Raw genomic sequence first — 23,485 nt, forward strand, 5'->3', positions numbered from 1 at the left:
TGCTACGCTTCCCGGCCCGCCTCGGAGTAGGCACAAGTCCATTTCAATTTTGTAAATCTTTTTTTTTTTTTTGAGATGGTGCACGATCTCTCTTGTACAGACTGTCACCATTACCAGTGGTTACGCTCTGGCAGTGCGGATGATGGCGTGAGGATGGCCCTTAGTCGCGATGTGGAGATGATTTCGTCTAATGGTGTCACGGTGGGGGGGTGGCAGCCGAGTGTGCAGGATAGGAGAGCAGAAAATAAGTGTGCAAACTCTCGCCACCAAGACCCTCAGGTGAAAAACTCCTTCTGAATTATTCAGGGGATTGTGGGTGTGTTTTCTTGAGCGGCATGCCAAACAGCAGCAGTGGCAAAGGTGGCAAAGTGCCCTTCTGAACCAAAGCCCCTCCTTCAAACATTTCGTTTTTTTTGCGGCTCGTTTGCAGCACTGAAATGAGCACCTTCTCAGGTGGATCCAGAAGTTGTGGAGCTTGTTCCTGCGGAGGCCGTGCTTGCATTGGGTGACTTCGCGTTTCACGGTTACTGCTCGTGCACCCGCTACTCCCGGGGGGAAGGAGTGGCTTTTATCTTGCATCAGACGCCATGAGGGAGAAAAAAAAAGCGGCGCCTCTTCAGGGTGTTTAGAATGAAGGGACTGAAGATTAGAAATTTTAAGATGCCAGAGCTGTCAGGGAGTGTAACGGTTAGAAGAGACTTCATCCATTTCATCGTCCCACATCTTCCTTTCTAGACTAAATCGAGATGCAAATCTATCACATGGTCAAACCAGTTGTTAACCAGACTGGCATTCCAATTACACTTAATCACAAAAGCATTATTGTTGAGTATTCTGAAGCAACAGTGGCCAATGTGTGACACATCTGTCCCCCTGAGACACTGCTGGCTGGTGATGACAGCACTCAACACAATTCCCCCCTTTATGCTGCATTTTGCTGCATCTCTAGAAGACACAATCTTGTCTGCGCATAATAAAATGAATACATTAACTGAGCCTAATTTGTATTTAAATAACCAATTAGATTAAGGGTAGTAGTAGCTTAGTGGGTAACACACTCGCCTATGAACCAGAAGACCCAGGTTCAAACCCCACTTAGTACCATTGTGTCCCCGAGCAAGACACTTAAGAGTGTCTCCAAGGGGGGAATGTCCCTGTAACTACTGATCGTAAGTCGCTCTGGATAAGGGCGTCTGGTAAATGCTGTAAATGTAAATTGAAAGCTGTTATATCGAGACCTTGAGAAAAAAACCTTGGTAATGATGAGACAACAGAACGTAAGTTTGGTCGGTGTGAAAAGCTTCATGACCCGGGCCAGTGGCTGTGGTGCCCAACCGGGTAAAGAAGCGGACTCGTAACCGGTGGTCATTAATGGGTTCAAAACCCGGACCACTGATCAAGGTACCGTCCCCACACTCTTCTACCATCCCTCACACTCACCAAGGGCTAAAAGCGGAGGACAAAACAATCACTTTCCCTTTCAAAAGCAGCGTTATCACGTAGTGAAATGTTGTCTTGTGATAACAATCACAAATTAAAAATTTAATAAAAAAAATGTTCCCTATTAGTGAAATTGAATCCTCGTGCGGCCCTTTTTTCCAAACAATTTATTCCACCGGCAAGTGTCTCCTCGTGACGGCTGCGCTAATAAAGAAGCAGATATCAAGGCGGCGTCAGAGCACAGGACAGAGTCAGCCTCGCTTCTGGCGAACTGACACTTAATCTCGCCGCTGTGCGGGTCGCGGTTTCAGCAGCCAGACGTAATGTCTGAAATCATCCATCTTTCTCGGGGAGAGAGCGAGAGAGACACGTCCAGCCCCGCTTTCCGGGAACACCGGGTCAGCCCGTGTTTTTTTTGGCCCCTTGTCAGTGGAACACGGGGTTCTTGTTGTTCGGCTCTGGTTCTGAGGCTCCGGGTGCAGCGGGTGCGATGGGTAAAAACACGAGAGTTGCAGGTAATGGCCTCTCCCCGTAATGCGGCACCTCCGCATCACAGACGAAAATGGCTCCTGGGGAATTAAAGTGGGCCGCCCCTCAAAGGCGAGGATTTGCGGGACGCGGCCGCTGTATCTGTCACCTCATTAGCCGTACATCTGCACGGTGGCAATTTGCAAGTTCTCGCTCTCACCTCCACCCCGTTTTCCCCGTCCCCCCCGCCGCCACCCGAAAGCAGATTGCTTATCTTTCTCTTAATGGCGCTATTTTAACACCGAAAGCCTCAACGCGGGTGTCAGTCAGGGTCACCGCCGGCGTGTGTAATCAAGCCGAGACAATGATTAGCGCCACGCGGCCGGGGTGATTTTAATTCCCGGCCTCTGACACCCGGCGCCGATGGCGCGATGTGTGTTTCCTTTCCGGTGAAGCGCTGTAGGGAGACAGGCCATGCTAAAGAGGACGGCGTGCATGGTGCGGCCGAAATTAAACGCGAGGGAAGTTGGAACTGAATACTGACCACCGAACATTAACAGGAGATTAAAATGTTCTTGTAATTAAGAAGGGGACGCTTCCCATTCTCCTCCAGTTTGCAACCAGTTGAAACAAATCAAGTCAAAAACTAATAAAAAAAAAAAAAAAACTTGAAATAATCGTGAAATTTCACTTCATGTGTGATTAATATTTACTTTACTTTAACTTTATTTTGCAGACGCTTTTATCCAATGCGACTTACAAGACACCAGCAATTCTCCTTCGATTTCTATAGATTTTGAGTTTACAAAAACTAAGAGCCCTGATAAGGCCTAACTTGTTAGAAAAAGAACATGCTCAGAAATTGTTAATTGCTAGATGAAGAACATTTATTTTTTTCATTTATTTTGTGCAGTGTCTGTGTGCATGTGCGTGAGTAAGTGTTAGATTCAACTGCTTCTTAAAGGTGGTGGTAGTCTCGGCTAGTCGAATGGAGCAGGGCAAGTTGTCCCACCAGCCAGGGACAACAATATAGCATGTATGAAGTTTTAGAAACTCACGTATAGATTTCAGAAGTTGGTAAGGTTAATTAACCTTAATTTCATCAACTGGGGTTTGATGAAAAAAAAAATCCCAGCTCCCAGTTTCACAAATTGGTGGTGGCGACTCGTGTCAAGTCCCAGTCTAAACAGGAGCGTACGAATTTAGGACGAATTTTGGAAGGGGTGAATTTCCTGTGTCAGATCAGGCGCCTCGTTGATGTTTTACACCCTGCCAGATTACGGGCCGCGAGGAATGTGCAGCTCGCCGCTTTGCGGCCCCTTTCCCCCTCGTGCGGCTGCGGAATTAAAGCACTGGAATCCATCAAGCATGACTTCTCCTCAGCACTGCGGGTAATTGCACAACACCAACACAGGCAACTCGCGTCCGCGGAAGACTGATGAGGGCGGCTGAGGATTTTTTGTTTGAAATTCATCATCCCGTGTTTGCATTTCCATATTTCCATATTTATCTCTTGTTGCTCGTGGCATCTACGCCCCCCTTTTTTGCATATGGCCACCTAAAAATAGCCAGACCCCCCAACCTCTGCACTCCCTTCCAAAAAATAACTTTTATAAGCAACCAAATATCATGAAAAAGCTGACTGCTGAGTGGCGTCAACCCGAGGGTTGAAGAGCCTTCTGAGTCACACGGCTCTCAACATGGTTAAACAGGCCGGCAAATGACATTTCTTTGGATTCGGAATTCCCCCGAAGGCCCTGGTCCTCGCATTTATTTCAGTGGCATGAAACGGGTCTGTCCAGACGTGTCACTCTCTCCGCGGTGACGACATCGCGGAGGTAATTGCGCTCGCACGTGTGGCCGTAATGGCTCTTGGATGAAGTATTGACCACCTCGAGATTTTGATTAAGGGTCTGCAGGGCAGAACGCGTCTTAATGAATGTGAGGCATCAGCATTCCTTGGCATACCCCCCCCCACCCCCCCTCACAATCTTCATCTGGCCCCTTGGAGGCCGCCGGCGGCTGAATTAAAGAGCGCATTCATCGATTAACATTTTCGATGTGTTTTATATTTCCTCCCCGTGTCTCGGCAGTGAAAGGCGCGCTGTTTATTAGGAGCGTTATGGACTCTTTAAGACAAGAAAAGGTCAGCTCTAACCATTTCTGACTCGGACCGGGGGAACATATGTAATGGAGCTGCCATCTGCCCTGTTCAAACTTCAGTGTTCTATGACAGAATAAAATAGTCCCACCCTCGACCCAGGATGGAGCCAATGCGATTCGGGTACAACGTATTCTCACCCCAGATGAAAGCTAGTTAATGGTTGGTGATTATAGATGATACTAGTCAGAGCTGAGTCTGAGTCTGCGTTTTCCAGACGATTATATATCAGTTTCGTCTCATGAGATTTTTAGCATATGGCCACCTAAAACTAGCCAGACCCTCCCTTTATAATTCCTTATCTTGTTCATCAAAACTCCTGTCCGGACATTTTTCATGTTGTAAATTACTATGGAACATGGAAATGGCTGTTAACGAATAGCATATGCTGCAGAACCCCTTTCAGGCCCAACGGAATCCCAGAGCAGCTCCACGATTCCATGAATCAACATGGCCCTTTATTTTTTATTCTTCCCTAGTATTTTATGTGCCATTGCCTAAGACATAATATGCACTATTTTCAAAGTGTGGGGCTTGTTCATTAGTTTAAAATCAAAGGATGTCCATAAATAGAACAGCTTTGTAGTTATCTGTATCTTGAAAGAGATAAACTTACTACCCTATTACTGGTGTGTAATTATTTCTGTTGCGCAGAACATAATCTTTATTACAAACAGAATTTAAATTGTGAGGAGCGTGATAATGGACAGTTCTCACACACGCTTCTTCCTCATTTCACGCCCAGCAATATGTCACATACATAAACATCATCAAAGATCATGTTTTAATGTTTAATCCTTTTTTTATGTAAATCCTGAGGATCCCTAGACTAGTGAACAGTTTAAAAAGACAAAGTAGTGAACAGTATGTCAGGTGAGAAAGATTATTAATTCACAAGCTATTTATTACTGTACAAGCTGTTAACAGTCAGAGTGGTCAGAGTGAAGGTTTAATTCCCTCCAGACATGTTTTAAAAAATCAGTGGGGGAAAAATTGCGAAATGAATTTCCTGGCCATCACTGGGAAACAAGCCAGCCGTATGTATTATTACATGCATGACTGACAGTGGACTAGCATTTGCAGCGGGCACTGGTGAGTCATTGCGCGCCCCGGTTGTACTTCATGTGGCAGCCCGACCCTGGAGGGAACGGATGCCAGTTCATTGATTAGCAGTCAGTGTACCGCTGGGAACTGGGACACTAAAATGTACATGGCGGCTGCTAAAATGTATTTCTTGCCAACACAAGTTGTGAGGTAGTTACAGCTTCTCACGCTTCTCGAACACCAGCATCCGAGTCGCAGTTTATGAATCATTGTACTTTTCTTTTTTTTATGGGAAGTGAAGTGACTTCTGGGTTATCGCTGCCCCAGGTGGGGCAATTCACAGTGAATCCTTGTGACGTCTTTAACAATACAGCAGCTGATGTGATATGCTGGACGTTCTCTTTTCTCCAGAGAATGGTTGCACAACGAGATCTATCCACACACTGCACCCCGGGGGCCAGTCATGGCTGCCCGCATCTAACTAAGGTGATTGGTTAAATGCAGAGGACATCATGTGCTGTGTATCAATATGACAAAATGATCACTTTCACTTCTTCGTTCTTTGAAAATAACCTAAGAAGTGACCAAAGTGTTGAAAAGAGATGTGGCTTAATTACTCCTTGAAAGTCTTCTGGATTGTGACACCTTAGAGCTGAACCGCACTATTGCTGGCATAAGGGGGACATGGTGACACATCAAGAAAAAAAAAAAGTCCTGAACACAAACTGTTTTTTTTTCTCCAGATCTTGATGACCCAGTGGTAACGGTGCACCAGAGTATAGGTGAAGCCAAAGAACAGTTCTACTATGAGAGGACCGTTTTCCTCCGCTGCGTGGCCAACTCCAACCCTCCGGTGCGTTACAGTTGGCACCGGGGCCGCGACGTCCTCTCTCAGGGCTCCGATAAGGGCATCGAGATCTACGAGCCCTTCTTCACACAGGTAAGAATGCCAGTACCTGTAAACCACCATCTTTATTTATCAGACATCCTAATCTAGATTGATTTACAATCAGTAGTGACAGGGACACTCAGAGTTAAGTGTCTTGCTCAGGGACACAATGGTAGAAAGTGGGGTTTGAACCTGTGACTTTGTGGTCTTACCCGCTAGACTGCTATCACCCCATTTCTTCACACTGAGTTTGCCAGAACTTCAGATTAGTGTGTTAAATCACTTATAGAGGCATTAGCAGAGGAATTGTTCAAGCCTTCGACTCAGAGCGCTATTAAAACTGTGAGAATGAACATCCTGTTCTCATTTTAAAACATGTTCTATGTTCTTTGTCACCACCCACCCTCCATCTGAAAAGGTGACACCCATTGAAAGAACCACACTTGAATTAACTGAGCTGACCTCAACCCACTCTGCAATATTCATTCTTTATTTATTTTTCTTTTTTTACATCTGTGGCAATTTTATCAGTATGTTTAGTCAAGTTAAGTTAAGGTTATGGCTCAACTAGGATATGTTGTCTGACTATTCATGATGCCACTATACATGCACAATTTTTGAATGATGTATGCTAGTATTGCGCTTTTCCAGTTGCTTTCAATGTGCAATAATAGATGTGGAACATTGGACATGTTTTCTAATGTCACACCATGAATGTCTTTTTTTCTGACCTGGAGGAAACTGCAGGCCACCCAGCCATTTTTGGTGGTGTGTAATTATCTCGGTCACCAAGAAGTTTAAAGTGGGAGCAATGACCTGTCTTCCTCATGGGTGATATAATTGTCACACAAGTGCCACTCATTGAAATTTAGTCATGTTGCCAGATACATGATTGTTTCAGCCAACAATAATATAAAAATCTATCGGAACAAACAAAAAATGCCAATAAATACCTTGATAAATACCTATTCTTGACAAAAAATTATTAATTTCAGTCATGCAACTATTATTGCAAAGTCCTGTCTGTCTCCTCTTTATTTCAAGAGTTCTGATCGCCCTGTGTTGATAATTATAAGTAAAGCCTATGTTAAAGGATGTGGGAATGAACTGATGTGTGAATAAAAGCCATTAAAAAAGAGAAAAGGGTGTGGGTAAACACTAGAAAAGCTGCAAGGCGAAAGTCTCACTGCAGTCCCTGCGTCCTTTAAGAGCTTTTGCTCAGAAGAGGTGCAACTGGAGGGACGGCATTTGAGGCCCAGCATGGGAATCATATCGGTAATTAGCATCAACGTTTTGCGGCACTTTCACCACAGGCCCTGTCCCTGCTTCCCTCTTCAATCCCTCAGCCTTTTCCCAAGGATGTACATTTTCCCCTCTTCCTGTTAAATGCCTTCTTTCCATTTCACACATGGGGAGGCCATAGGGAAGAAAAATGACAGCGGTAACATATGCTGTTTTGTCTTCTTTTTTTATTTTTTTTGTATTTAGCGGGGGCGTTCAATAACACCGCTTCCAGGCCTCAACGAGTCTACTCTTAAAAGCTTGTCTTGTAGTGCTGCTGTGTTCTGCACAGCTGTGGATCAGAACTACCGCGGCCGTCATTGCCTCTCTCCCTGTCTTATCGTCTCTGCCGGCGCTCCCCTCGCTTTTCATTTCGACTGTGTTCTCCCATTAAAAAAGGCAGGCGTGCACAGACCAGAGACAACACCCATAGATATCAACCAGAAGCAGAGAGGTGACAAAGAACAGAGTCGTTCCTCGTCTAATAGAATTACGCTGAAGCGTGAGATGTGCAAAAAAAGAAGAAAAAAAAAGGAAAGGAGATGAATGGTCATTACTGCCAGAGCAGTGCCAGGCGTAGCTGTCTGATACTCTAATCTAGGCGGGTGGGTGGGGTGCCGGATCAAAAGCGATCATCAGGCCCCATCGGCTGGAGTCGCTGTCTGCTGTCGGATCTGGAAGTGTTTAGATTGGCACTCGGAGCCAATTGGACTAAAAGACCCCCTGCTGTGGGCTGCCCCCCCCTTCCTCCCCTTCTCCAACTTCAGACTGTTGGCATGAAGTACTTTGTCACCACCCCCATCTAAAAAGCAGTCATCATTTCCGGAAATTAGAGGAGAAGTCCCCCCTGCTTTGACTATGCGGCACGGAGCCTTTTAAACCTTTTCTCCACCTCTAATTACCAGTCGTTGCGGGGGGTTTGGTGGGGGGCTCAGTCACGTCTGAGTCGAAGATCTTCTCTGTCAATTTCGCTCATTCTCTCATGTTGGTCGGCTTTTTCAAACCAACAACTCAAATCAAGGCAAGGCTCATTCCTAGCAGTCACAAAACACACAGTGGAACAGTGTAGAAAATGTCCTACACAATTTTAACATACACGTTAATAAATGACATTTACATTTACAGCATTTACCAGACGCCCTTATCCAGAGCGACTTACAATCAGTAGTTACAGGGACAGTCCCCCCCTGGAGACACTTAGGGTTAAGTGTCATGCTCAGGGACACAATGGTAGTAAGTGGGATTTGAACCTGGGTCTTCTGGTTCATAGGCGAGTGAGTTACCCGCTAGGCTACTACCATATTTCTGACAACTGATGTAGCGTAATCTGACTTATATTACATGGACAACGTTTGCTTCCTTGGAACAGTACAATTTGAAGGATCCTAGACGTTGGAAGAGTGACACTTGGAGGAGCACCCTCATCGTCTTCTGAATTTTAATCACCTGGCTAGTGCTTTGCATTGTGCCGGGTCTTCACTACTGAGGCTGAAACTGCAGATTGCTCTTGCATTGCTGGGGAAAGCGTATGCAGTCTCTTGCGGTCATGATTGTTTCGAAACCGTTTGTTATAATAATAAATCATATTGACAGGGCTGGGAATACAACTGAACACCAAACAGAGCTGTAAGAAAATGACATTTATTTAATTAAACCAGAGATCACGGGAAGACAGACCAATCGGAATTAGGTATATCCCACCAACTCACACCGAATCCGAGTCCAATATGCTGCTGTTTGACATGCAGGCTGATGGGAACCACCGCATCCGATTCATTTCCCAATTCATATCCTGCTGAGCAGTCACACAACTCTCATAATTGTAGTCCCGTGCTGGAAGTTCTTAAAAACTGTACCAGACAACTGCAGGGACATTTTTTTTTACAGATCACATGACTGTAAGCTTGACTGCGAATTGTTCAAATTCATGTTTCGCCCACAGTGTGAGCACCACTGCATAAAACATCTGCTATTGGCCAGTTACACGGTAACAATACTTGTAAAGTATGTATGTATGTCACATCCAGGAAGGAATCGGAGGACCCAAGCATGAAGGTAACAAACTGTCAATAGCATTCAGCCAAAAACTCGATATGAAACATCACATTCAAAAGAAACAGGGGTACGGACCCCAAAGCTTGTGCTTGGACGCGTGAGTTGAGAAGTGCACAGTTCTGAGGGGTGCTTGCCGGGGATTATTACCTGCAGGAGAAGGTCATCAGTAGGTCAGAGTAGGTCATGCTGTGACCGCATAAGTCCGAGATGCAAGATATCAGTCAGTGTCTGTGTGAATTCATCAAAACAAATATATTTTTTTCGTTACAGTCTAATGGAAGCTAATATTTGTTCAGCCTATTTATACCTTGTTTGCTGGATTGTGAGTATTTGCTTGTGGTTTATTTAAATTGTACATTTATTTAATGACTGTTGACATTGTAAACACGATTTAGAAGGCGACATCCGAGACAGACGGAAATGTTTCTAAAGCACATGAACATTTTCACGCCGGTTGGGCCCAGTGAGCACGGAGGCACTTGCGCACCAGTAATTTAGTTCACAGTGAGACCAAATGACTTGGGAGTACCAGATTTATTGCTAATTATGCATTTTCCCTATTAGTGTGAGGAAGGGTGTTCACAGTCCCGGCACACATTTGCACACTACTCTCTGTCTCTCGGCCTGAGCTGCAGGGGGAAACCAAAATCCTGAAGTTAAAGAACCTGCGGCCTAAGGACTATGCCAACTACAGCTGCCTCGCCTCCGTCAGGAACGTGTGCGGCATCCCGGACCGCCGGGTGGTGTTCAGGCTCACCAACAGGACAGGTACATCGACAGTATTGTGTCTGTAATTACCCACATTTCATAGGACGGACATTGAATCTCGAGGCAGTGTCGCACATTCTGCTGTCTGTTAAATTTTTTAGAAATATTATCATGCAGATAATCTCAATAACAGGGAAATAACTTGTGAAGTCTAGAACTTAAGAAATAGTCACAGTGCATTTACCCTTGTAGAATTCCATTTATTAGAAATTAACGTAAGCAACATGAATGGTCGCCAAGCAACATGCCAGATAAAGCACTTGATTGATATGTATGGCAGCATATTGATTGCATGGGAGAATGGAATAACAGTCAAATGGAATTGTGTTAATAAATGAGAATCACATTATAGCCTTACTATTTAAATGAATATTAACTAGATATCAATATTAACAGAATCAGATAATGTCATATTTGTGTAAAAATATTTTTGATTTTTAACGATCAATGTCTTATCAATGACGTAGAAGCATGTACAAGTAGTTTACATCAGATTTCAGAAATGCAATTTTTATTATTTCATCTATTGCTTTAAACTCCCACAAGTCCATTTTGGTCATTTTTAGAATATTCGGATTATATTAAGATTCATCGATTTTTTTATTGCTGTAGGCCCCAATCTGGAGACCAGGCTGAGTAAATATTTGCCCAGACTTGTTTACACTGCAGTACTCAGTGGTGCAAAGACCTGGAAGCCTCCAAGCTAACTTGCGTGTGGTTGAGGCCACTGTCAAATAATTCATGCGTCTGCACCCATGCGGAGTCTAATCTTAAATTTGATGTGTCCGTCTTACTTTCTTCAATGCAGCGTCTCCCTCCATAAAGCTGTTGGTGGAGGACCCGGTGGTGGTGAACCCGGGCCAGACAGTGTCGCTGGTCTGCATAACGACAGGTGGAGAACCCCCACCCACCCTCACCTGGACCAGCGGCAGTGACGCGCTACCTGAGAAGAGCATGATGAAAGACGGCACCCTCACGCTGCCCGCCATCTCCTCCGAGGACGCCGGAGTGTACAGCTGTGTGGCCAGCAACAATGTGGGCAACCCTGCCAAAAAGTCCACCACCATCATCGTCAGAGGTGGGCATCAGCTTTTTTAGTCCAGAGTTTGTAGACATCATGAGGCGTTATCATTTTTCACAATGAAGAAAAACAAAATGATAGTTTTTCAATGACACCTGAACAGATGCACATTGCTGAAATAAATAGATAGATCGATTTATTTAGTAGGTTTTTAGCATGTTTCTTTGAGGATGTGGGTGAAAATGAGCAACGTGCCTTCAGAAAAAAAACAAAAAAAACACCAGTGGACAACGCAGGGCACCGTATCATCATTACTGAGCCCATTGTGTGTTAGAAATAATATATTCTTTTAAAAATCATTGGAATTTGTTGAACCCAAGGGTTACGAATTGTAGCCGCCCGTGATGCGCTGCAGTTTGTCACTGCGCGGCACGTACAGTCTGTTAGCGCCAATGCCCGTGGCACGCTGAAGCACTGTTTACTAAATGGCCAATTATAACAATTAGGGAAACTGTATTTGGGCTTCGGCAGCTCTGCATATGCAATGCGAAGCGGGACATTAAGGGCATGTGAGCTTCTTACCTTCAGGTAGATAGAGTGTCTGAGCCAGTGCCGCACTGTCCTACATGTGTTTACTAGATCTGCCTATACATAATGTATACACCTGGGTGCTCTACCGTATATCGATGTGTATATATTACAGCTCTGAGTGTGTGTGTGTGTGCGCGTGTGTGTGTCTGTGTTTGTTTATCTCACCCTAGTCCTTGAAAAGCCCTCTCAGGCTCGCGCTGCCAAAAGGGCTGTCTGTGTTTCCACAGATCTCGCCTCAGCAGATGGTGGCTTTTCTGTCCATACTTCCTAACAGTCTGGGATGACTTTCAGCTTGGCCCTTTCCACCACCATCCCAGCATGCTTTGGCACACGAGCAGCTCTTCGTCATGATCGCTTTTTTTTTTTTTCTCCTTCCTTCTGGATTAGGGTAGTGAGCCACACGTCCAAATGCAGGTCAGATTTGCCCATTCTAGAGGCCAGTCGGGGGCTCCTCAGATGCCAGAGTTTTGGCCAGGCATCAGTCTTTCCGCACGAGAATGATATTTTGTATACTTTATAGCGTGTTGGTTTATCATATTACTGACTGCCAGCTTCTCACGACAGAGGCGGTTTACTGTTCGGAATATTTCATCCTCCTTGGGACATAAAGAAAAAGACTGAAAATCCAAACCAGTCTGCAACAGATCGCTCCTTCGTTCCCTGTGACTTCCCTTCACTTTTGTGTGATATTTTAAAAGAAAGGATTTTTTTCTTGCCATTCCCTCGATGTTGGTCGGGAAAATAAGAGGTACCATCAGAATCAAAGATCCTCTATCAGACAACATTGTGTTAGTCTTTCGCGCCGATTCCTGGAGGAGCTTCCGCGATGACTCACGGTACATGTTCTACAAATGAGATATCAGCCTTTCGAGTCAGATAAAGTACCCAGACGGTCCTTCTGTCACCGCATGGCTCCTCTGCATGGGGGAAACTTGTTATTTATAGGAGCTGAACAGTGCCGCTGTTTCCCGCTGTTGTATTTGCGGTTCAACGCAAATATGAAAACAAAAAAAAATGTAACAAACCAAAACACGCCACTTAACGTTATTTGTTAAAAATGGCTTTCGTCCATCTAGCAACTCGTAAAAAACGCCGGTGTCAGATTTGCCCTGAAGTAATTAGCCGTACTGAGTTGTATATGTTCATGTCTGTAAAAGTTTATGAGCATGATGGGTAGGAGAGGGGCTTGTCGGGCTGGACATGACACAGATGGAATTTGGATGTTGAGATCCCCCGGGAAAGCGGCGCCACTGGTGTTGTGTGAGCTCCGGACTTGTGACTTCCTTTAAGATCTTAAGATTTTGGATGTTCGGGGCCATGCAGGTCGGGGCCTGGGCGGGGTCCGCGGGTGTAATGCCGGCCCGTCATGGTCCCTCAGCATGTGTCTGAGTGGTGCTGTGCGCCTTCCCCGGTGCTGGTGTGTCTACACATATGGATGAGGCGGGAGGCCGCCTGCTTTTAGGCTCGTACCCTTGACTAAAGTCACTGATGCGGAGTGGAGTCAGAGAGGGACTGCCATCTGTCCCTCTGAGGTGCGCTGAATCTTCCGCGGCGACTCTGCGTGCAATGGCGCCGAGGGGTCCAGACATGCCTTAGAGGAATATGAAGGACGCGGACTAGCCTGCTTCCCAAAGACAGACCTCGCCGAAGCAGGATGCCCTGTTAAAGCTAGGCAGGGGATGGATTAACGCCGCTTGCTTGCCCATCTGCCTGGTACTTAAGTTAAAAAGTTGGAAACAGTTGAGGGTCATCAGGCCCGTTGGGGGTTGCAGCCTGCGTGATGAGTGTGCTGATGCAAGCTGACAGAGCCATCAATCAATCGCGGGGTTCAAACTACCACAAGTGGCATTTGAACAACATTGGATAAGTTACTCAGGAAACGTTACGAAGCGACTTGAAAAAAAAAAAAATTACTGATTTGTCTTTTTTGAAAAGTTATTACATTAATTCATTGCATATAAATTACTTACATCACTTTTTATAATACTATATTTCTTTTTACTACCACCTTCCCCAAACAGGACTTTTTCTTCAAAAGTAAATCAGCTTTATTTGAGCATTTTCTAAAATATAAATGTGTATATTTTTCCAACAGAAATCAGTTCTTGCCACAAATGACATTTACCACAAATAAAAATGTTCTTCACATCTTATTATGATGACAAAAACAAATATATATATATATATATATTTTTTTTTTTTTTTTTGCAGTATTGTGTTTTTACGCAATCCATAGTCAAAGGAATTCATTTGCAAAAAATCTGCACTTTTCATTGAAGGTGTGGCCACTGAATGCATGAAATCCATGGCCCTTTCTCAAGTATCTGTTACAAATATGAGTGAAAAAATGGACACTCCATCTAGCAGCTTTACCGAGTTTTGAGCCAGATTTTGATTTGGTGACAGATGACAACGATCACTTTGGCAATTAACCTCCTCTCAGTCTGCAGCAGAATGGTCATTTTTATCTGAGTGAGCAAAATGTATCACTAATTAGCATAAATTCAGGCAAATCCAGTCTCTCGGCAGGTGCAATAACTCACGAGGGAGTAGGAGAAGCACTAATGCTAATGTGATCTTGTGATAAAGTGTTAAAGGTTGGTTCATGCTAAGCTGCGGCTCCGATCGGTCAGCAAGCAGAGATTTCTAGCCCGCCCATAATACCCTGAATACAAAAGTTATGAAAAACTGTATAACCCCAGTCTTTTCACACATTTAAAAAAATTATAAAAAAATCTCAGTCCCTTATTTTGGACATGGACTTTAACTGTAGTCAGTTCTGTATGAGATGCAAGCAATTCAGTTTTTCCAATGGATAATGACTGTGAATTCAAGTCCCAAATCCTTTACGCAAAAATGTCCAAGCTGTTGTTTGAACCACTGATGCCGTGAAAACCAATATGCAACCTGTCCCATTACAGATAATATCCAAGATTTCTCTGGTAGAGGCCTTAAAAATGACCTTCAGTCTTACACCAGCCTTATGCTCAAGGGTATGGTTAGTGCAGAGTAATTTAGACCTTTAGACTTTTGCTTCTCCTACGGCATCATGGTCGGTGACCACATGACGGTAAAAACCTACTAGTACAGTAATAACAGTTTTCACAGCTGTCTGTTGAAAACCGCCTCTCTGATGTATTCAGTGCATTTTTACATGTGACTGTTCCTCTCTGCTGAGTTCTCAGTGTTGTGGTTTGGCAGTGGTGGCCTAGCGGTTAAGGAAGCGGCCCCGTAATCAGAAGGTTGCCGGTTCGAATCCCGATCCGCCAAGGTGCCACTGAGCAAAGCACCGTCCCCACACACTGCTCCCGGGGCGCTTCTCGTGGCTGCCCACTGCTCACTCAGGGTGATGGGTTAAATGCAGAGGACACATTTCACTGTGTGCACCGTGTGTCCCCAAGTTATGTAACAAACCCATTCAGGCAACAGGAGAAGTCCTATGTCTTAAAAAAAAACCCTGAAAAGGAGATCAACAACATTGTACAGAGAATTGCCATTTATGTATGTTAACAGCACCTCATTGGTTGCGATGCACGTTGTATCATTCTTAGTTCACCTCGGCATAATGCACAAGAAACCGCTGTTCCCGCTCTAGTTGGCTTCTGCGCGAAGCCACTCAGCCTGGCTTCTGGTGGTTCAACCCTGGCAACTGGAATCTCGGCAGCGTGCGGGGCTCTTAATACCCAGCCCTGGCTTGACAGTGGACTTATAAGATATGGATGAACTCAGGAAACCGATGTCACATTTTAGCCGACAAGTACATTTGGTCTGAGTTGGAAAATGGGAAAGTTCTGTTTTCGACCTGTGTTTTCATGAAAGATTAACATGGCTCGGCTGGTGACACGTGTTGTGTTGCAGTGAGGGCAGGAGTTGGGGGGGTGGCTACCAAGTCCTGTCACTGTGCATGAACCAGGGTTCACAAGGGACAGAGTTCCCTGGCACTTTCATCTATCCCTTTGAACTTCACAAAGCTTGCCAGCTGATGTCCTCTAGAGCGCCTCCAAAAGACCATCCAGCCAGCGTCCAACCGTCCGCTTAGCTTCTGTAACCTAAAAAAAACGTTGTAAAAGCCTTTCATGTCCTTCATGCAGAGAATACTGTGGTTTTACAACTCCTGTCCAGAAAAAGTGTCACCACCTGGATTTAACAGAGCAAATAGGTAAGAGCCTCCCATTTGATAATTACTGCATGGATGATTATGTTTCATCTGGCAACAAGTTATCTGCAGCGAATTTCTTCTTCCCTGATGGCATGGGCATGTTCCAGTATGACAATGCCAGGATTCATTGGACTCAAACAGTGAAAGAGTGGTTCATTTTCACACATGGATTGGCTACCAGACCTTAACCCCTTTGAGATTCTATGTATTGGAGAGGAAGTTGCGGTGGTACAACTGTCATATCATGTCCAATGACCTTGATGGGAAATGAATGCTGTGACTCCGCGAATGTAGCTTTTTGGACAGACAGTGTATTAACATATGAATTAAAAGAAAGCTATAGTGTTACATTCACCCTGCAAGTGACGTGATGGACCAGTGGTGATGGGAAAAATCATCTTACTGAGAGGGGGTAGGATACCACTGACTGGCCAGATGAATTCTCCAGACGAACAGTCTGGCAACCAGAGCGTGCCGAGTCTACTGGCAGCCAAACTATGCAGCAATGGGTGACGAGTCTCACAGGAATTGTTTATACTGGTGTGAATGGCACATTGTCTGTGCTGGTGTGAACCAAAGCTTTTTGAATCTTTGGACAGCATCCTCACAGTAGGCATTCTGAGTCGCCTGTAGCAGACGGTCCAGATCCGAAACCAGACTGCGGCTTCAGCTGCTCTTATCCTAATGGTCTCTCTACTGGCCAGTCCTGCTCCAGGCCTCAATTACAGTTGCCAAAATGTGGGTTTGGCGTTCCTGTTGCTAAGAATTGGTTGCAGATCTCTTAACCAGTGTTATCGGGGTAGCACATACAATTAAGTTACTTTAAAGATTATGGTAATCTTTTCTTTGTTGTTATGATATTTTGCGTGGAAAAACAATTGACCTGTATGGAGAGCAGCCAAAGGAACTCCACTCGTCGTATGGGTTCTGTGCTGGCGAGTTTCATATTTTCACTCACGAGAGGGAAATTTTTACACTACTGTGAACCAAATTTTTTTTACTGCATCTCACACACACAACCTGCAGGGTGGTTCTTTTCTAGAAATGCATGTAGAAAAAAAAATATATATGTGTGTGTGTGTGTGTATATATATACATATATGTGTGTGTGTGTGTGTGTGTGTGTATATATATATATGTAGAAATATAACACAACTTTGAGGCAATGCTTTATTCAGGCAGAAACAAGACCAAAGGAAGTGCCAGACGTTATCTCAATATACAGTAGGGTTCAAGATGGAGATGACCAGGATCCGGGCCTGACATGCAATGTGGCTTTGTTATCTGGGTAAACACACTGTACGGTTGTTTGAAAAGGAAAGTAAAGTAGTGGAGTCACTGAATGCTGCCAAGGCCGGGTTGAAAGGGGATGGAGGGCGTCTCTGGCAGCCGGAAAAGTCGTTTTCAGACTTGCGCAATTCTAAAAGGCACTCAGCAAAAAAAAAAAAAAAACACAAGCACAGACTTTGCTTCCCCTTTACTGTAACTTGCCTGCCGTCGTCAACATTTATGACAGTTAGAATCCTCACAGCAGTCCGCCAGTGTGAATGGGATAAGCGATGAATAAAGACTGAAAGAGGCCATTTTACGTACATTTAAAGACATACCTAACCGTGCCCAGGCAACTACCAAAAAAGGAAGAAGAAAAGGCTGCTTTTCTGTTTCTTTTACGGCACCTTTGCATTTCATGTTCAGCTCGAGGCCATTTCCCGGCTTTTAACGGCTTCTTTTGTATTCAAAGCAATATCCAAATTTCTGTCACCAGCACTAGTAAGACATTTTGACTAAGCGAGGAAGCTGTTCGTTCCTGTTATTTAAATAGCAAAGGTCACAGACATCCATGTAGAACTGTTCAACGCTGACACATTTTTAATGTCAAGGGAGCCGAATATGAATTCTTAAGTAAAAATAAATAAATAAAACACTGTCTACAGGTGAGACAAGTCGGCATTATTGTGCTGATTAGACGCGGGGTGAGATTTTGATGAAACGAATTATCGAGACAATTAATGTCACTTGCCAGTCTGTCACAGAAAAAGGCCTCGGAATTCGCTTGCGGTGTCCTATCAGTTTCCCCGTTTGATTTGGAGCTTGAAAGATTTATTCAGCCATGTTTCCTCTTCTGCATATTTGCCTGTTAGTGTCACTCAGGGACAGATAAAAGATCTTCTCCTGCTCTGTCAATTTTCTCTTCATCTAATGAGATAAAATGCAGCGTTCCTGCTGGAGAACAATACGGCGTTATGCATATGAAATAAAGCGCTTCCTTTGAAGTCGTGGCATTGCACTGGTGTATCTTTGTAAATAAGATTATTGTAGTTGAAGAGTATATAGCCTATTCATCACCAGTCACATGTTATGGATGACTGCAGTGAGCTTCAGTAATGAATACAATCATCTGTGTGTCTCAATGAACACAATTTTCATCTCTGCTTCCTGTATGGGTTTTTATTTTCCAACAAATTGGGTTGCACTTAACATGAAAAGCATCCTTTATGAAGAGCGAGTCGTATTAGAGCCATGTTTTTGATTTTCTTAGAACGGGGCTGTTTTTAATCGCCAAGATGATTGCGGATTTGTATTACTTTTAACGTTACATAGAGACTCTGCACTATTTTCGAACAGCGTACTGGTCGCTAGTGCAAGTGTAAGGCATCCTCAGGACGTGCATAAATAGATAAAAAGCTAACTGCCCCTTTTTGTTGGTGTGTAATTATTTTTGTGACCTTGAATCTTCGATGATTGACATACACTGTTTGCTTATTCTTGCTGATTTAAATCCGGAGGACATCTTGACCTTACACTACCAAACAAGCCCCACACTTAGCAATGTTTGAAAATAATGTAAATATATTCTAATGCACAAATTATATCTTCTTATATCCTACTTATTTCAGCCTTGAAGAAGGGGCGCTTCTGGATAACCCCTGACCCCTACCACAATGACGACAACATCCAGATCGGCCGCGAGGTGAAGATCTCGTGTCAGGTAGAGGCCACTCCACCGGAGGAGCTGGTGTTCAGCTGGCTGAAGAACGGCCGGACGCTGCGCAGCTCTGAGCGCATGGTCATCACGCAGACTGACCCCGACATCTCCCCTGGCACCACCAATCTGGACATCATTGACCTCAAGTTCACCGACTTCGGCACCTACACTTGTGTGGCCTCGCTTCGCAACGGGGGCATTCCAGAGATCAGCATTGACGTTAACATCTCCTCCACCACTGGTGAGTTTCACAACTTGCCACCTTGCCACCACTCAAACACAAGCCAACCCACATATCCAGTTTTCACAACACACTGAAGATGCTTGTCATGAGTTATTGTTATTATTTCAAACACAGAGAAGGCTGAAGATTTTATATTAAATTGCTTATTGATTATTGTATTAGACTGCTAGCATGACATAATCAGGCATGCTTAAATGAAGCATTTCCACTGGGGCAAAAATCTAAATAACGTTATTACTAAAAACATTGTCATCGGTAATACATTTTCACACTTTTACACTAAAGTAATCTGGAATCTGAATTAATCTGGAAATTGTCCAATTTTGATCGTAAAACTGAATAAGAACCTGCAAATGGCTGTTAGTTATTAATTTTGTCTTATTTGTTGCTAATTGGAACATAAAGGTAAAAAAACTTGGATAGGGAAGATGTTGGGATAAATGATTATATGGAATGCGTAATGATTCATTTGCAAAAATAATAAACAGTGTTATGCTAATGTTGACAACACTAGCAACAATAATAATTTATAACATTTTGTATATTATATAATATACAATTCATATGTATTAAATTATATATAACATGTATTGTTTCCGTTATTTATTATTGTTTTTGTTATATGACTATTTTAGTTTTTGCTCATGTATTAATGTTAAAAAATGTAAGCCATGAAGACATTTATGGATATAAGGAGGCCTGGGAAGTGATTAATTTAACGCAACCCGAATCCAGAGAATCTTCTGTATTGAAATATTCTACATCTTCCACAACCAACAATGCTGCCTATAAAGCAAGCAATACCAAGAAATATTTGCCATTGCCCCAGTGGAAGTGTAATATATGTCTATAAAAAATATATATTATAGGCCTGCAGCCACTCAGGGGGGTGATAGAGATCTCAACAGGTGACGGATGAGACTGGAGGGGATTAGGAAATGCACCCCAACCCGGTCGGTCTGGGGTGCCTTGGGCCTGGGGAAGACACCTGAGGGGCTGCCTTTGTAATCAACACTCATTGGGTCAATCAATAAGATTCCATCTCGCAGTGTTGTGTCACCATTCATTATCACATCATTCATCTCGGACCAAAGGGGAGCTGAGCGGATCGATGCCATGGCTGGAGAACGCACACTGAGCCCATCGGATTTCTGCCGGAGTCCCTTACCTGTCTCTCTGCTCTCCAGGCTCCCTGCAGACAGTATCCTCCACTCGATGTGGTGTTACGGTATTTCTGTCCACCCTTCGAATTTATTCTGCCAGAACAGAACAATGCATGCTTTCTTGCTTTAGAAATTCTAATACTCTGTTCAACAAATCCCATTCATAAAAAAAAAAAAAAAGCCAACCATTGTTTCAATGCGCAACAAAGTCTTTGCGGACGCTGTAATATTTAATACTTTTATTAGTTTGTCAACTCACGGATGATAACAGTAGCATACTTTGAGTTTATATTTCCCCACCCTGGGAGACGAATACTGTGTGACTAGTACCTGCTGTCTCTCCGCTCGGATCGCGTCCAGGACGAGAAGGCTCGCCGGTGTGTCTCGCACGGGACTTGAAAGCCTTTCGTTAACCTTCGTGCATAATTAGGGCTAGCTAATCCTTTGATAATTCCACGTGCCACAAAACTGCGGGATCTACCGCGCCTGCCGCGTTTGTCGCTTCGTTTTCTTTTAAGGACCGCCACCTCTCTTCTTAAACACGGCACCGACAGAAAAAGGAAGCAAAATGTTACGTCATTCAGTTCATTAGCATGTAAATACAGTTGTTGTTTTTTTGGAGTAGGTGAATTGTACACACAGTTCCAATTTTGTGAGTTTGAAACCGGCTTGGACCAGTATCCGGTATACGGAGTTTGCATGCTCTCCCCGTGTTGGTGCAGGTTTCCTTTCGGTTCTCTGGCTTCCTCCCAAAGGCATGTGCACTAGGTGTCTGTAGGTCTGAGTGAAGGGTGTGTGTGTCTGAGGATTGGCTCCGGCAGCCACCACCCTGAGTGGGGTGAGTGGGACTAAGTGAAGACTGAGTACGGATAGAATTTGGCTAGTTGCAAGGAGCTGAGGGTTTCGTAAGTAGCTGTGGGCATCTCTACCGACTGACTGTTCAGTTTATTTGACTCTCTGTAGAATACTCAAATCAGCAAAGATGCATTAACAAAATATTATGCCAATGCTTAATGTGGGAAATCGTTAAATGCTGGATGTTAGAGAATAAAGTATTATTTTGGATCTTGGGAGGGAAAGCACAGCGTACTTTGAGCCATTGCAACACTGACCGACAGGTGTAGAATATTCTTCACACACCATTTAGCTGCATTACAAGACACAAGATATTAAGACAATTGTGTGAATAAGCCAGTTAATTCAACAGCCGAAAATAGCTTAAAGGCCTCGTCATGCATCAATTATCTATCAATATCTATCAGCATTTTCCAGATCAAATCCATAGCTATCAAATCTACAAAAGGGCAAGTGAGTGGATCTCAGGGTATTATGTGTCAAATTTAAAAGTCAGCTAATTTAGATTATATGTCAAAGTCTCAATAAGTCTAAACAAATATGATCTAAACTAGTGTTTATGGCATTTTTACACATTACTATTATTTGCGTTATTTCTGTCTCAAGTTGTGTTTATAAAAGATAGTACTAATAATTGTATTAAGTTGTTATAGTTTTTATTTGTATTTTTTTATTATATTCAGTCAGGATGGACTTTTTTTTCTAAAGACTCCGTTTCCACCAGTCTGCTGACTATCGTGCGTGGTTTAGTATTTTTTAGTTGGATGAAGAGGCTAGGTGTGTGCCTCTGTGGTTGTGTTTGCCGGTTTGCCGAAGTGATGAGCTCAAAGGCCAATTAGGCCATTTAATATAACCATTCAAAGCAGATTAAGCAGCTGCTCTTCCTGGGTTTCCATGATGCACTGCTGGCTGGAATGAGTCTGTGCCACGGAACGTCCAATTCCAAGAGCACAGCGGAGACCAACGATGAATGCAGAACCGAGAGATTCGTGGAGTGACGCTAACTTCCTATCCAATTACACTGTGCATTTCACAACCTCCCCACAATGAACGAAAAAAAAAAACACCACTGCTAATACCTTCAATCATTGCTTGCTCATTAGCCAGCCGGTTCTGTCTTTTCGCCGCATTTAAGATAGCATGGCTCATGATTTATTCATGACGAGTATCTAAAGAAGTTCAGAGATTTCCCCTACTGATAGCAACAGGATTAAAGGATGACGAAATGGAGAGGGGGGGGCCTCTGTTTTCCTTGCAAGGAAGTAAAGTGCAATCAATCTTCATTCTGCACTGGGCCTTTAATGAAGCTGTAGTGAGAGAAAGAACTGGATGCCTCTGCCCAGCGCCGAGCAATTAATCTCTGCATTAGTCTGTACATTTAAAGGTTCTTTACGGCGATGGAGCTGGAGGGAGTAAAGGGACCGACTGAGATAGTGGCAGACTCTCAATCACAAAGGCGTTCCCTGTGTCCTTTACCGTGACTTTTGGATTCATCAGGCCTCCTGATCAAAACTATTAGCTTGCCTCTCTGTGAATTAGAATTCGTTCATATTAGGATGGATGGCTGGTGTAAAATTCAGCTCTGATGGCCAGGGTTATTAACTGGGATTACAACTGTGTGAAGGGCTTTTATTGAGAGAATCGAGCAACACTTTTTTTAATAAATTTCTCTACTGATCAAAATATTTGTTGGTTTAAAGTCAGCATTTGAAGTTTGCTGGGTGTAGAGTACCATTCTAGTGTTTAAGGTCATATAGAATTGTACTCCTTTGGATAAAAAAATCAATCATTTTGTTCATTAAAATAACAATCAGATGGGTCAAAATTATAGTGGAACTTTATCAGCAATAATTCATCTTGAGGTCCAACTGATGCTGCGTTCACTGATTAACTGATTATTAGAAAACCATTTTTAATGATTTTAGTACAGCTGAAAATATAATAAAACTGACAAGTTGAGTATCTGTTGCTTGAGGATCTCTTGTATATGCAAATTGTATTTTGATTACATTATAACTTTGAACAAAGAATGCTTTTATGACCATGACATTTTTTGACCAATGTGCCACTGACATTTATTCAGGACGAGTTTATTTCCCCTTTTTTCCTTCTTTTTTAGTGGGCGAGCTACAGCATCATATTCTGTCACTCCAAAAATCACCTGGTAAATGTTTTATAATCCAAAACAGGCTAAAACGTTACATGTAATTCTTATCCTGCACGTTAGCGCTAACAGGTTAGCAATGACAGTCTCACGTCAGACCCTGCCATTTTAGGGGGGAAATGTGAATTTTTTCCACCACTAAAGCAGGATTACATTCATGGAACATGTTTGATTTGATTGATGAAACGTCCATTTT

At 43.5% G+C, this 23,485-nt stretch overlaps 1 protein-coding gene and 1 long non-coding RNA gene across 6 annotated transcripts in view; one reads left to right on the plus strand and one right to left on the minus strand.

Annotated features, from left to right (window-relative positions):
• Positions 1 to 23,485, plus strand: part of LOC114803110 (MAM domain-containing glycosylphosphatidylinositol anchor protein 2) — a 151,550-nt gene that overhangs the window by 73,753 nt on the left and 54,312 nt on the right. For 3 of the 5 annotated variants that reach the window (XM_029002426.1, XM_029002427.1, XM_029002424.1), the window contains 4 exons: positions 5,857 to 6,053; positions 9,971 to 10,106; positions 10,915 to 11,184; positions 18,775 to 19,104. In XM_029002426.1, coding sequence (XP_028858259.1) covers positions 5,857 to 6,053; positions 9,971 to 10,106; positions 10,915 to 11,184; positions 18,775 to 19,104 — 933 coding nt within the window. The remainder of the gene's footprint in view (positions 1 to 5,856; positions 6,054 to 9,970; positions 10,107 to 10,914; positions 11,185 to 18,774; positions 19,105 to 23,485) is intronic. The other 2 variants (XM_029002425.1, XM_029002428.1) reach the window with 1 other exon arrangement.
• Positions 17,148 to 20,899, minus strand: LOC114803111 (uncharacterized). Its single transcript, XR_003751873.1, has 3 exons — positions 20,601 to 20,899; positions 20,276 to 20,363; positions 17,148 to 17,297 (listed from the first exon to the last, which is right to left on the minus strand). It is a non-coding gene; the product is annotated as an uncharacterized LOC114803111 (long non-coding RNA).

Source organism: Denticeps clupeoides, chromosome 14 (genome assembly GCF_900700375.1).
Source record: "Denticeps clupeoides chromosome 14, fDenClu1.1, whole genome shotgun sequence".
NCBI classification, from domain to species: domain Eukaryota; kingdom Metazoa; phylum Chordata; class Actinopteri; order Clupeiformes; family Denticipitidae; genus Denticeps; species Denticeps clupeoides.